Source organism: Amblyomma americanum, chromosome 7 (assembly GCF_052857255.1).
Source record: "Amblyomma americanum isolate KBUSLIRL-KWMA chromosome 7, ASM5285725v1, whole genome shotgun sequence".
Lineage (NCBI taxonomy): Eukaryota > Metazoa > Arthropoda > Arachnida > Ixodida > Ixodidae > Amblyomma > Amblyomma americanum.
The window spans coordinates 15,681,648-15,697,141 of NC_135503.1; the positions used below are offsets into that span (position 1 = coordinate 15,681,648).

General features: G+C 50.4%; 1 protein-coding gene across 1 annotated transcript; it reads left to right on the forward strand.

Annotated features, from left to right (window-relative positions):
* The first annotated feature begins 5,102 nt into the window (after positions 1-5,102).
* Positions 5,103-15,257, forward strand: LOC144098547 (beta-1,4-mannosyl-glycoprotein 4-beta-N-acetylglucosaminyltransferase-like). The gene is made up of 3 exons (XM_077631279.1): positions 5,103-5,277; positions 11,732-13,190; positions 14,931-15,257. The coding sequence occupies exons 2-3, from the start codon at positions 12,108-12,110 to the stop codon at positions 15,135-15,137; spliced, it is 1,290 nt and encodes a 429-aa protein (XP_077487405.1). The 5' UTR covers positions 5,103-5,277; positions 11,732-12,107; the 3' UTR covers positions 15,138-15,257.
* Positions 15,258-15,494: the final 237 nt, after the last annotated feature.

The following is a 15,494-nucleotide window of genomic DNA, read 5'->3' on the forward strand; positions in this document are numbered from 1 at the left end:
TCCGCCGTGTTCTCCGGCTCCTACTGCGATGGGACTGCCGGCTCTGTATCGGCCGGGGTTTCTGACACGTGCTCTGCGGGAGCAGCTCGTCAGGAAGATTGGCGGGGACCGAAAGGGTCATGGTGTCGGTAGACACCATATCCGCAGTGTTCTCCGGCACCTCCTGCGATGGGACTGCCGGCTCTGTATAGGCCGGGGTTTCTGACACGTGCTCTGCCGGAGCAGCTCGTCAGGAAGATTGGCGGAGACCGAAAGGGTCATGGTGTCGGTAGACACCGTATCCGCCGTGTTCTCCGGCTCCTCCTGCGATGGGGCTGCAGGCTCTGTATCGGCCGGGGTTTCTGACACGTGCTCTGCCGGAGCAGCTCGTCAGGCAGATTGGCAGGGACCGAAAGGGTCATGGTGTCGGTAGACACCGTATCCGCCGTGTTCTCCGGCTCCTCCTGCGATGGGGCTGCAGTCTCTGTATCGGCCGGGGTTTTTGACACGTGTTCTGCCGGAGCAGCTCGTCAGGAAGATTGGCGGGGACCGAAATGGTCATGGTGTCGGTAGACACCGTATACGCCGTGTTCTCCGGCTCCTCCTGCGATGGGGCTGCAGTCTCTGTATCGGCCGGGGTTTCTGACACGTGTTCTGCAGGAGCAGCTCGTCAGGAAGATTGGCGGGGACCGAAAGGGTCATGGTGTCGGTAGACACCGTATCCGCCGTGTTCTCCGGCTCCTCCTGCGATGGGGCTGCAGTCTCTGTATCGGCCGGGGTTTCTGACACGTGTTCTGCAGGAGCAGCTCGTCAGGAAGATTGGCGGGGACCGAAAGGGTCATGGTGTCGGTAGACACCGTATCCGCCGTGTTCTCCGGCACCTCCTGCGATGGGACTGCCGGCTCTGTATAGGCCGGGGTTTCTGACACGTGCTCTGCCGGAGCAGCTCGTCAGGAAGATTGGCGGAGACCGAAAGGGTCATGGTGTCGGTAGACACCGTATCCGCCGTGTTCTCCGGCTCCTCCTGCGATGGGGCTGCAGGCTCTGTATCGGCCGGGGTTTCTGACACGTGCTCTGCCGGAGCAGCTCGTCAGGCAGATTGGCAGGGACCGAAAGGGTCATGGTGTCGGTAGACACCGTATCCGCCGTGTTCTCCGGCTCCTCCTGCGATGGGGCTGCAGTCTCTGTATCGGCCGGGGTTTTTGACACGTGTTCTGCCGGAGCAGCTCGTCAGGAAGATTGGCGGGGACCGAAATGGTCATGGTGTCGGTAGACACCGTATACGCCGTGTTCTCCGGCTCCTACTGCGATGGGACTGCCGGCTCTGTATCGGCCGGGGTTTCTGACACGTGCTCTGCGGGAGCAGCTCGTCAGGAAGATTGGCGGGGACCGAAAGGGTCATGGTGTCGGTAGACACCATATCCGCAGTGTTCTCCGGCACCTCCTGCGATGGCACTGCCGGCTCTGTATAGGCCGGGGTTTCTGACACGTGCTCTGCCGGAGCAGCTCGTCAGGAAGATTGGCGGAGACCGAAAGGGTCATGGTGTCGGTAGACACCGTATCCGCCGTGTTCTCCGGCTCCTCCTGCGATGGGGCTGCAGGCTCTGTATCGGCCGGGGTTTCTGACACGTGCTCTGCCGGAGCAGCTCGTCAGGCAGATTGGCAGGGACCGAAAGGGTCATGGTGTCGGTAGACACCGTATCCGCCGTGTTCTCCGGCTCCTCCTGCGATGGGGCTGCAGTCTCTGTATCGGCCGGGGTTTTTGACACTTGTTCTGCCGGAGCAGCTCGTCAGGAAGATTGGCGGGGACCGAAATGGTCATGGTGTCGGTAGACACCGTATACGCCGTGTTCTCCGGCTCCTCCTGCGATGGGGCTGCAGTCTCTGTATCGGCCGGGGTTTCTGACACGTGTTCTGCCGGAGCAGCTCGTCAGGAAGATTGGCGGGGACCGAAAGGGTCATGGTGTCGGTAGACACCGTATCCGCCGTGTTCTCCGGCTCCTCCTGCGATGGGGCTGCAGTCTCTGTATCGGCCGGGGTTTCTGACACGTGTTCTGCAGGAGCAGCTCGTCAGGAAGATTGGCGGGGACCGAAAGGGTCATGGTGTCGGTAGACACCGTATCCGCCGTGTTCTCCGGCACCTCCTGCGATGGGGCTGCAGTCTCTGTATCGGCCGGGGTTTCTGACACGTGTTCTGCCGGAGCAGCTCGTCAGGAAGATTGGCGGGGACCGAAATGGTCATGGTGTCGGTAGACACCGTATCCGCCGTGTTCTCCGGCTCCTCCTGCGATGGGGCTGCAGTCTCTGTATCGGCCGGGGTTTCTGACACGTGTTCTGCCGGAGCAGCTTGAAAGGAAGATTGGCGGGGACCGAAAGGGTCATGGTGTCGGTAGACACCGTATCCGCCGTGTTCTCCGGCTCCTCCTGCGATGGGGCTGCAGTCTCTGTATCGGCCGGGGTTTCTGACACGTGTTCTGCCGGAGCAGCTCGTCAGGAAGATTGGCGGGGACCGAAATGGTCATGGTGTCGGTAGACACCGTATACGCCGTGTTCTCCGGCTCCTCCTGCGATGGGGCTGCAGTCTCTGTATCGGCCGGGGTTTCTGACACGTGTTCTGCAGGAGCAGCTCGTCAGGAAGATTGGCGGGGACCGAAAGGGTCATGGTGTCGGTAGACACCGTATCCGCCGTGTTCTCCGGCTCCTCCTGCGATGGGGCTGCAGTCTCTGTATCGGCCGGGGTTTCTGACACGTGTTCTGCCGGAGCAGCTCGTCAGGAAGATTGGCGGGGACCGAAATGGTCATGGTGTCGGTAGACACCGTATACGCCGTGTTCTCCGGCTCCTCCTGCGATGGGGCTGCAGTCTCTGTATCGGCCGGGGTTTCTGACACGTGTTCTGCAGGAGCAGCTCGTCAGGAAGATTGGCGGGGACCGAAAGGGTCATGGTGTCGGTAGACACCGTATCCGCCGTGTTCTCCGGCTCCTCCTGCGATGGGGCTGCAGTCTCTGTATCGGCCGGGGTTTCTGACACGTGTTCTGCCGGAGCAGCTCGTCAGGAAGATTGGCGGGGACCGAAATGGTCATGGTGTCGGTAGACACCGTATACGCCGTGTTCTCCGGCTCCTCCTGCGATGGGGCTGCAGTCTCTGTATCGGCCGGGGTTTCTGACACGTGTTCTGCCGGAGCAGCTTGAAAGGAAGATTGGCGGGGACCGATGGTTGTCGGTAGATACCGTATCCGCCATGTTCTCCGGCTCCTCCTGCGATGGGGCTGCAGGCTCTGTAACGGCCGGGGATTCTGAAACGTGCTCTGCCGGAGCGGCACACGTGTCGTCGTCCTGGTGGTCTCAGCAGGTGGCACCATCGCGAGGGCGGGAACAGGGTTCCGCGGCGTCCCGCGGCTGCACAGCAGGTGGCTCCGGCTCTGGGCGCCACTGGAAGCAGCTGCCGCCGCCGCGTAAGAGCGCGGGCGCACGCAGTCGGCCGTCACGTGAGCCCCGGGGCAGCGTTGGCCTCGGCACGCCGCGGTACATCCAGCCGTTTCATGGCCGAACACGTCGCATCGGGAACAACGCGGCGTGCGGCAGCCCGCGTTGTCCGTCCTGACCGCAGCGAGAGCAAACCTTGCGGACGCCCCTGTACGGACATTAAATCTGGCACCGCCTGCTTCACGAGGCGCTGGCCGTTCTCGATCACCTTTTCGTAGGCGCTCAGTGCAGAGCCCAGCGCCGCGTGCCCGACGAAAGGCGGCATCCGGAATGCCGTCACGAAGACCACGCAGGGCACTAGAACAGAGGTCCCGTTCACGGGGAACGCTCTCACCGCTGGAAGCTTGTCCCGCCGCGGCCGAGGACACTTCGGTGCAGAACTTGCACCCTCCTTGGTGTTAGAGGCTTTCCAGCCCTTTCGGGCCGACGATGAATTCGACGCCGTCGACTGTCGTCTGCCGTGGCGTCCGCTCTCAGCGCGAACGTGAAGCAGTGCGTTTCGGGTGGATGTGCCCGGGCTCGGAACCAGCTGCAGGACAGAGAGTTGGCATCGTGGCAGCAGGGGGACCTGAAAAAAGCGGGACTGATCCAAAAAGCGGCTCCCGGGCACCCGGCGGGCGGCGCGGCGCAGGGGCAACGATCATGTGGGGTAGGGGGGGGGGGGGGGGGGGCGCTCCGCTGCAGGCTGGTGGGTCTTCTCTACGATGACCAGCAGCCTGTCCCGTCACGGAACCGCGATACATGGGATACATGTACGCATTCATTCCACTATATATATACCCCGACAAAAAAGGGCACCCATCTCGGCGCAGATAAGTACCGAATTTGGTAGGCAAATAAAACCATATGAGTTGTGGTATAGAAATAAAACCCCAATTAAATAATAGTTGAAAATTGTGTACATGCAATTACTAATTGAAGCGTTACATATCGCACAGCAAGCCGAATTCTAGGTGGCGTGCGTGCACGCGTAGCCGAGCATGGTGGCAATCGACCCCGTTTCATTGGGTATTAGTTCCGTTTCTCGACACGAGCGGCGCGTTCTTCTTCACTTTCTTCATCTAGTAAACCAAACAGCTAACGCTCGTTACTTCAACGCCTTCCAGACGGTGGCAGCCTTTTTTTTATTGTGCGGGGTTTCTTTAAATACATCAGCCATCGCATATCTACTGAGTGCTGTTAACATTCATATTCCTAGCGGCTAAAAATATGAGCTATTTCGATATTCGGGGATAGTAAACTGAAAACATGCTGTATCATAAACAGCTGTCTCGAAAGTGATAAGCCTGTTATACTTAGTGGCACAGGCAGGGGCCTATTGGCTTACATTCCTTTTTGGCTGCCCCACAATACTTTTTGTCTTCAAAGTGAAGATATGCATTTTCAGCATCGTTACATAGACCTCTTAGTACACCGCATTGTTATACTTGCCGAAAACGCTTAACTGTCAGAAAAGCAAGTGCTTGTAGTTGCCTATGTATGTCCACAAGAGTACACGTTTTCACCTTCAATAAGTCTTGTAACAGACATTTCTCGCAGCCCCTAACAATGCATGCACTTTGCCGCCACATCGGATGACACAGATGTTCCGGCCAGAAAGCGCAATGGCGAAGAAATAACGAACGACACAGAAGGAGCCAGGGCCGCGAAAGAGCATTGTGTGATTTTTTCTGCGCACAGAAGAAGAGCCGTTCTGCCGAAGAAACACAGTGCGTGTGGCTGCACAGACTTCTGTACTAGCGGTCCGGTGTTAAGAGCGCCGCGAAGAAAAGACGACCACTACTCAAGGGCTGCGTGGCTGCTTTTTACTCAAGTAAAATGTTATTTCAGTTTCCAGTTGCTCTTGAAGTAGCTTTAATGTAGCTGCAATTAGCCAGGGCAGGATATGCTATTTAATCATTCCAGGTACTTCGTGCATAATTTCGTATCTAGAGAACTCGCAGCTTTTTCTAGCGCTAACGTTAGCAATAATTTCTGCTTTAGTCGAACTTTGCATTCTGCAAACTGCAGCTAGTGGGTTATTTTTAAGTAGCCAGGGCTGTAAATAGCAATTGCCGGAACAGTCAGGTCAGCGGTACGTTCCTCGAGGCAGTCACGTTGGAGTTTCTGTCTCCCTCACTATTATCCATTTCTTCTATGCTACGAGTATCATGTTCAGCCTCACAGAAAGTGATTCAGGTATTGTGATGTTATCGCTTCAGAGTTAACGCGGCGCGCTCTGTAAACTAGAGTAATGTTCAACAGTCTTGGAAGGGAACAGCGATTTAGGATTGGAAGCGAGGCGCTGGACGTGGTAAGGGAATACTTCTACTAAAGGCAGGTAGCGATCGATGATTTGGACCGTGAGAGCGAAACAACTATGCGAATAAGAATAGGACGGAGCGCATTTGAAAAGTAACTTGAGATCATGAGTCGCAGTTTACCAATACATTTAGAAAGAGAAGAGTATGAAAGCTGTATCTTACCGGTGTTCACGTATGGGGCACAAACGTGGAGGCTAACGAGAAGGGTTCGACTTAAATTGAGGGCAACGCAGCGAGCTATGGAAATGAAACCTATATGTGCGACGGTAAGATACAGGAAGAGAGGAGAGTGGGTCAGGGAACAACCGCGGGTTAATAACATCCTAGTCAAAATCAAGAGGAAGAAATAGGCTTAGGCAGGGCATGTAATGCGAAGGCAAGATAACCCATGGTCGTTAATGGCAGCAGAATGGATTGCGAGAGAAGCCAAGCGTAGCAGGGGGCGGCAGAAGGTTAGGTGTGTGGATGAGATTAAGAAGCTTGTCGTGATAAGGTTGAAGCGGCTAGCACAGGAAATGGTTAATTGGAGAGATACGGGACAGGCCTTTGTCCTGCAGTGGGCGTAGTCAGGCTGATGCTGATGACGATGATGAAAGACAGGAGACGTAAGAAAGGAACGAACAGGACGAGACGGGTGACAATGAGCTTCCAATGATAGCGATTGTTCGCGAGAAACTTTGTGCATGCTTAAAGAAAATGAGCCGCTTTTATCTCGCGTTCAAACACCTGTTGGCTTTCTTGAGGCCTGCGTATACGCTACTGAAGCGAAACAATTTTTTGGACTAAAAAGTCGAGGCAGTGTCTGGGCTTTGAGTGTCACCTTTACGTTCATTTTAAATACGAGAGAGCAGATGCGAAAAGGAGTGTTGTTTTACGGTGCGTACATTATGTTAGCGCCTTTACTGGAGAACCCCGCCTACGCTGGATTGTTCCACGTCATAACTACTAAATGTCGTGGAAGCGTGGCTTATCAACGAGTGACGTAATTCCTTTTCTTTTCCGCCGCCAGCTTTCGCTCCGTGCTTAATGCGGAGAAGGCTATCGCGAGTAAATGCGGCGCACTGTGCAAACAATGCTGTGACGGAGCCGCGCCCACCAGCTCTACTTAGTGCAAAGTGCTGTGCGTCGAGAGTGCCCCCATGCGAGCGCTGCTGAGTCAAGGGTATTCATAGGAGGCTGCTTTGAGAGGCAAGTTTAAGTGTTTCCTTTCCTTAGACCCTTTTTTACTTAATTTTCCAGAGTGTCTTGAGTGGCTAAAGGGCGTCATGCTCGCTAACGCTTGCCTGAAGTGGATTGCATTATTTGGTATCCGTGAACGATGAAATATACAATGTTAGGAAACCTTCGAATTTTCTTTGCGATAGCCGAAAGATGCATGTATGGGTCAGGTATGAAGCAACCTAACAACAGTCATTGAAACCAAAAAAATATATTAAAATGGTTCGTACTCTTTTGCTGATGATCTTTGGAACATTTGCAAGGTAGTAATGTTTTGATGTGAAAACTAATTGGTTAAGGAATAGAAGAAAGTATAACTACCGGTCTCCGACAGGATCTGAATCAACGACGTCCGCATGTCAAGTACGTACGGTGCTCTACCGACCGATATTCGGGGATCGTGGGATTGGACGCCAACGCCGGCACGTCACTAACTTTTCTTCTAATTTTTTTCACTTATTTTTCACGCAAAAATGATTACACTACTTATTTTCAATAAATCAACGATGCACAAAAATAGAAACAGTCCTCTATGTTTTCGCTGGTTTCAATGACTGCCGTTTTTCTTGATGCGTATGCCGTAACGAGCCCCATTATCACGCACATTTTTTTGCTATAAAGTGCAGTACGGATTTTGCTCCTTAGAATTGGATTTCATCATGAAGTTTCCAGGAGACCAAAAGATATAGAAGCCCATCGTTGTGGTTCTTACTTTTATATCATTGAAGTTCTCAGTGTCATTAGATATTGTGCGCTGTATCAGTTGCAAGCATAATAAACAAACAATATAGAATGACGTCGCAGGTTTTTAACGATTACTTACAAAATCAAAAACTAGGCGGTTCCTTTTTTTCCGCGACCGCGTACGTTTTATTTGCTCCCGAGGAAAAAAAAAATTCTTTTAGCAAATACAGGAGTGTTTTTCTTTCGTTGTACCAGGTTTTATTAAAAGGCAACTTCAGCTTCTCTGCCTTTGGATAAGTGGTGCAATCGCTGAGCTTAGCGGCCTTTCAGAAAAAGGCCAAAAATACAATATAGTTGGTCAGATATCAGAAATATTTTTTTACTATTTCGTCTCTAATTTTAGGGATCACTAGAAGGCTAGCAAAAATGAAGCCTGACATTACAACAATTATTTCGCTTGGTTGAGCCGGTGGGAAGGCAAGTACGAGTTCACGCTCGCCAATTTATTTTGACATTTCACGGCGCTTCATAACAAACCACCTTTGTGCGCACTATGTCATGTCGCTACATCATCCGCGGTGCCAGACTATTGTTCATGGCTTCTGCGACTGGTTAAGCTTTCCTTCGTCGTCAGAATCTTGTCTAAACTCATGCACCGAAGCAGGATTATGTGCTCTGCCATCAACCTTGACATTTCCTATGATTCATACCGTTTATGACGCCGAGAGGACCCGGAATGCTTATCGTCAAACTGCTACTAATTATCAAAAAGTGAATTGTTGCTGAGTTTTCCCAGTTAGCTTGCCAACAGTACGTCTCGATTTTATTCAGGAATGCGTGAACAGTTGCGCAGGCTCTTTTTGCTTCCTGGGCCAGCGTAACGTTTTTCTTTTGCTTTTGCCGGTCAGTGCTAGTAATGTGTTATGCCACTTTTGAAGTCAACGTAGGTAGCGCTCGTTCAAGGTGAGTGAAACATCACCATTCATAGACGCCAACAACAATGATAGCCTTGAAATTTTGAGATTCATATATGCCAGCGCCGTGCACAGTCAAATGGACCGCAAGATCGCGATAAGGTGGCGCTGCAATCGCGAATTTTACTTCCTTCGCCCCCCGTACAACTGCATCATAACAAGCGTAGAAAAGCAGACTTGTTTGTAATAAACTGCAAGAGATCACGTAAGCCATTTACTCCGCAAAATGTGCTTCAAGGTGATTAGAGCAGATGTTCAAAGATGTAGTACTCTGTCATTCCGTGTTCAGTCTGAGCGCACAAAAGAAGAATCTCTTCCTTTATACCATCCACCCTACTAAGCTCAGCAACGCAACCTTAGTTCTTCAAAAAAAATTTTAAAAGAAATTTGTGGGCGTTAAGTGCTGATGTCGAGGAAGTTACTGCCCGGCACTACAGCATTCTGCCCCGCGTTCGGCAGGGTCACCTTTCAGCCATCCAAAAAAAAGTGGGTGTGCATGCGTAGATGGACCGTCGTGATGAAAACATGTTGCATTGATAACAGTGACCGGGAGTTGATCTCTGAAGGTTTTAAGGAACACGAAACAAAAGCACGTCGATGGGGAAGCTATTGTTTCGTTATTGTGTTGCCGGATCCAAAAACGGTTCATTATCTCGCAAACGAAGAGCGTTGTGAAGGACGACGACATAATTGCAACAACACTGAGTATGACGGGGCACGATACGGTATGGAATGGTACGGTAGTGTGTTGTAAAGCACGGTCTGTGTCGTTTAAAGTTCCGCAGTTGCACGTGGGCCCAGAGAGACGCACTAGCGGAGTGCTGCATTTCAGGTTGTTGATCACGCAGCGATATCTCATTCATTCGAGATTCCACCACAAAACTTCCTGCTCAACGACAGAGTGCCTTACATGCTGCGCCACCGCTACGGGAAAGGATATCGGCTTCATCAGATTGCGTTTGTCAAAAACTCAGACTTTTTTCTTGTAAATTTCGATAAGAGGCCAGCTTCAAAACTTTATGGGCACCGTTTAATATCCGTGTCGGTTCATTCCTGGTGGCCAGACGTATGCATCGCTTATTTAGCGGTTTTTACGCATTTGTGCGGTTCCTTCAGGTAAACGACGCGACTTTACGCGCAATGGTTTCAGTCTTGAGCCCAAGAATGGCGACCGCGTCAGCTTCATGATCTGCGTTCAAAGCAGTGACTTAAGCCTGACCCGCTTGGAGCGTTTTTTTTCTTTTTTTGCACGCGAAACCCGTCACGTGTGAAACGCACATGGCTTTGCCGCCGAACTTGCACAACGATGGGTTTATTGCGCCCGCTCATTGCGCCCGCGATGGCGCAAGTTTCGAGGTACGGCCGCGTGCGTGTCACGTGTGGCCTGTTTTCGCTCGCAAACAACGCTCCAAGCGGGCCAGAATGCAGTGCTTTCGGGGAGACGCCATTCAAAAAGTATTAGAAACCTGGCTGAAAACTTGCACGGATTATATTTGCGCTGGCAGGAAGCGACTTGAAGGCTGGGCGGCACGAAATTGGGCCTCTAGGCGTTAGTTTTTCCGTGTGGCCAATTACGCGATGTTCGCGCCATTTTACGCACTAACAGCGTCTACAGAAGAGTAGAATAGCTCACGAATCCCTTGACCAGGTCATTTTGGCAGACAAATGACACTATACAGTGCCCAAGATGAAGGTAGACGCGCAGTGTTCCATCCATTTTGCAGAAAATAATGGCTTCGCTGAGCACTGCTTAGTCAGCGTGCAACACCGACGGTAGTGACACATGCTTTGTTGCGCATGGAGACAGATGGCGATCGCCCTACTACTGAGTCGTTCCCTGAAGCTGAAGATCGTGCTTTCTTGCTCTGGCTGCGGACAGCTACTTTATAGAGGCGACAGTACAGCGATCGACATCACCGGTGCCCTTTCGCCCGCTTTGTATCAATTTGAAGCACTGTGTGGTTTCAAATTTAGTTGGTGCATATGCTTTTCTCAGTTTTGAAATAATTAGCATTGATTATATCAGTCAGTTCTTCCATTTAGAAAGAGCGCTTATTTTTTAAATAACTTTTGTGATTGAATAATAAAAAGAAATTACTGTTTTCGAGCGGTCTCCGCAGTGAATGATGTAGATGCGATGCCAAAAAGTTATTGTACTGTTTGGATCATCTCAAAACCAAACTGTTTTTTGTGTATGTTAGATTTGATGGCGCTCATGCAACGCGACATTTAAAAAAAGGCAATAATAAAGCTTTTAAAAGTTCTGGGCAACTAAAGCCGCTGCCACTTAAGCGCGATATGATGCGTCATGATTTGAAATAAGCAGCTGTAAAGCTTCTGACGATGCCAGAGAAGTTTGGATCACAAGAAGCCAATTATTGTTTCCTGGAAGAGAAATGTGAGAGCAGAAAAATCCTTCGCGGCTTACCGCTGTGCATCGCAAATTTTATTGGCCTGTTATTTTCAAACTTATATTTCTGCATGCTTTGCTGCTTCTACTTTGTTTTCGCCCACGTATGTTGCTTTAATTATGTCACATCAAAACTTTTATCTATAACTGCAGCTCGGCAATGCACTCTAAAAAGACACCATGATTTTGTCTTCGTACGCGGGGCTATAAATGCGACGAAACTGTAGTGTTTGCAGTGGACAAAATTATACAAGAGTTCGTGAATGTCTCACTCAGCCTGGATGTCTACCGTTCGGTTTGTTTTAATGCCCTTAATTTGCACCCAAAGTATTTAAGGAAATACACGACAGAGAGGTGATACTAGGAAAATATTCATTTTACGCCGATGAGAGCACTGTAGACGGAAGCGAATACTGTTACCCAGATTAAAATATAAATATGAACATGGTGTTTCAGAAGTCAGTACAGTATAGAACGTCGCTGTCAAACACGGGACAAGCCTAGTACAGGTTGTTTGTAAATTTGTAAGTAGAGGCAGGAAAGAGCGTTTAAAGTTTAATGAGTTTCGTGTTAAATGTAAAGTATCTTGGAGCTAGTAGGATGCGAGCGAATAGCTTTAAGAGAAAAAAATTTCGTTTTAAACTCAAAAAACACTTTGTATGCATTTCTCCGAAACAGGTTTTTCATGACAAGCAACAGTCCAGAAGCAAGAAGCCGCTCTCAACTTATGCATATTTTACGACCAAGAAAAACTGCTCTTTGTTGTGCAAGACACATAATATGTGGCAGTGAGGCGAAATGACACTATTGGCTCGTTTCATAGCAAGAATAACAAAGCAATACGTCTGCCGCCATGCGTGTTCCATCTCAATTTTCTCACTGCGATATTCACAAAGTGTGCATCGTAGTGTTATAACTTAACCACGAGCCATTGTCTAGAAGGCAGTATATAACTGTTATTAGGTGGCAGCTCACATTCGCACGGTATCGTGTAAATGTACAAAAAGAAGACGGTGCCTCGTGAGTCGTGCTCATTATACCGCTTCTCGGCGACATGTCTGCAAAACGCACCACGATCTTCGCTTTGTTTTCTGCGCTTAGCCTCATTCCTGGCGGTATATACTACTTCGCCGTCCATCCCAAAGGAACAATGCGTACGAAAGATAGAACGCCTAGTGCTGAAGTCATGACTACTGACTCCACAGCAGCCAGAAGTCAGTCTGCTTCCAGCGGAACTAATACGAACTCGACGAGGATAATCACCACGCCATCTAATCAGCTCGTGGAAGTGGCCAAGGTTGGCCCTGCACAAGTACAATGCTTTCCACATGGAACGCTGTCCGGGTCTGTAAATCAGTCGTGCGTCTGCAGGATTGGTTGGAACGGCAACGAGTGCTCCGTTCCCGATGCCGTGTGGTCCTCGGATGCCTTCAAAGCCTGGTATACAAAAGGCTTAATAAAGCGCCGTTCGACTCCACGTGCTATCATCAACGGACTTGTGTTCAATCACGAACTGGACCTCTTAGAAATTCGGGTGAAGGAGCTGGGCGACGCTGTCGACCACTACGTCGTCGTCGAGTCGAACTACACTTACTTCGGTTCGACTAAGCCTCTGCACCTTCGATCGAAAATGAGTGCCGGCTTCTTGAGCGAGTACGCGCACAAGATTGTCCCCATAGCCGTAGGCTTCTACAACTACGAAGACGGGAACCCCTGGGCGCCCGAAAACTACTTCCGAACTTCCATTTGGCATGAGGGTCAGCGCCGTCTCAAGAACCTCCGGGATGACGACCTCTTCATGATACTCGACGCCGACGAAATACCCAGCCGTGAGGTCTTGTTGTTCTTGAAATACCACGACGGGTTCGGTGAGCCGATAGGCATGCGTCTGCGCTGGTTTCTGTACGGGTTCTTCTGGGAGAACCGGGCACCTGTCGAAGTGGGAGGCGTGTGCACGGTGGCTTTTTTACGTGAGGTCTACAGAAACAACTCCCTGCAAGTGCGCCGAGTGGACGCCTTTGAGCACAGACATCCTTCCGTCGCGAGGACATTGGACCAAAAGTGGACCATACCGGGTGCCCCGCCGAGATACGCTGGGTGGCACTGTTCGTGGTGCTTCGACGCCCGTGGCATACAGGTGAGTGAGCAGCAGAACAAGTATACTGTTATTGTAGTGCGAGCACCCAAATATTTGCTTCTGGTACGAAAGCAGTCATACGCTCACCAACAGCGGCCAAGAATCTTGTCATTGTACGTATACGTGCGTTCTTTCGATCTTGTGCCGTTGCTTAGCAACCCGAGTTACTACCCGAGCTTGCCCGCGTTACCCGGGTAATTTCGGGTTGTAACTCGGGTAAGTTCGGAGGAGCGTCGCGCCAACTGCGCGTGAGGTTGGTTGCTCGGGGGCATTGTACAACATGTATCGCACAATCCCTACCGCCGCCATGGTGGCTTAGTGGTTATGGCGCTCGGCGGCTGGCCCGAAAGACGCGGGCTCGATACCAGCCGCGGCGGTCGAATCTCGATGGAAGCAAAATTCTATAGAGGCTCGTGTACTGTGCGATGTCTGTGCACGTTAAAGAACTCCAGGTGATAGAAATTTCCGGAGCCCTTCACTTCGGCGTCCCTCATAGCCCGAGTCGCTTTGGGACGTTAATCCCCCCTAAACCAAACCAAACCAAACCTATACCTACCGATGGCTATGATAGAAACAGCCACCTGCCAGTGCAGTCGCTTAACCGCTGCGCCACTGCGCTGGTTGTAGTATCAGGACTCGCACGCGTTTCCCCTCGGACCCAGCTGCGCCTTTGCAAGGCATGCGTGTGCCCCTCGGGATCACCCGCGGAAGTGCAGATAGCTCCCCGAGCCAGCAGATCCCGGTAGGAAACCACGGATTGCGGTATGCTAAATCTTTGAATGGTGTCATAGCCAATCATACTCATACTAAATATGACGCATCGGCACGACGTTATTCTCTTCTGTTCTTTTCTGCTCTATTAGCACTGTTGGGTCTTTACCATGATCAGCATTCAAATTTGTTGTTTGCTGAGAGTGGAACCGACCTTGGAAGTTTTGCAATTCGCTGGGCGCAATCAAAGTGTTTAAAGAGTTGAGGGAGGACATTATTGGATGGTCTTTCGGCTGAAATAAACGCGAAGATTTGTTAAAAAAAGAAAGATTTTTGGTATTCAATGCAAGCTGCTTTAGTTAACATATATGACAAATGCACCAAACAACTGCGCTTTTGTTTGTGGCTAATTTCGACTCTTTACTTACACAGCGGACGAAGGGGCTTCTTGTAAGTATCATGATAGTGATAAAACGTGCTGATATCATTTCCGATGTTTTTTATTTTAATCCACCAAAAATCAACCAAGCTACAAATCGGCAAAAACTGACATTTCAACTCCAGAAACCAGGACGTTTTTCACAGATGCCAGTGTATAACGCAACAAGTCAAGAGATAAACGCGCGACGGAACTGAGAAAAAAGTTAATGCATTAAAATATATTCTTACTTTGTTATTATTGCATGCACTGATTTTGAGACGTTGCTGTTTTCTTTAGAGAGTTGCGCAGAGTCTAATGCGCGCAGCTGGTCGTGAACGGCATAGTCGGGTCCGCCATGCACTTCGACAAAAAGGAGAGTCTGATCATGGACATCTGCGGCACAGAATGATCTCGCCGTTCAAACCGTACGAAGTCGCCCGCCATTTCAGACTCATTGCAACACCGTGGCAAATTCGCATGCACATATTATCGTTATGCTGCTACGAATGTGGCTTAAATTTGAGCACTACGCAGCAAGGCGTAGATGCTGTCAGTTTTTTTTCCTTTGTTATGTGTTTTATGTAACGCGTTGGCACACATCGACGCAGGTGAAGCTCGCAGCAGCCCAGCGGGACGACGGCATACGGTGGGGAGACATCGCCGAAAAAACGGACTTGGTCTATATAAACTCCCTCAGAAGCACTGGCCGTTACTTCGACAACAGCGCGACTCTGAACAGATGCGACGCCAACGAGACGGCTCCAGCGTATGTTAGGAGCCATGCCAGCCGATTCACATATCTAATGAAAGTATAATACACGATCTATAAAGCCGTCGAAGCCCATTTTCTTGTTTTATAGTAATATTCAAATGCAAAAGCAAGAAGACCAACCAAGAATTTGCGGAAGGTTTGAGTATAAAGACTTTTTTCGTTATTTGGATTGCACTTTATTTACATATAAGATATATGGTGTAGATCCGCCGCAGTGGCTGAGTGGTTATGGTGCTCGGCTGCTGACTCGAAAGACGCGGGTTCGATCCCGACCGTGGCGGTCGAATTTCGATGAAGGCGAAATTCTAGAGGCCCGTGTGCTGTGCGATGTCAGTGCACGTTAAAGAACCCCAGGTGGTCGAAATTTCCGGAGCCCTTCACTACGGCGTCCCTCATAGCC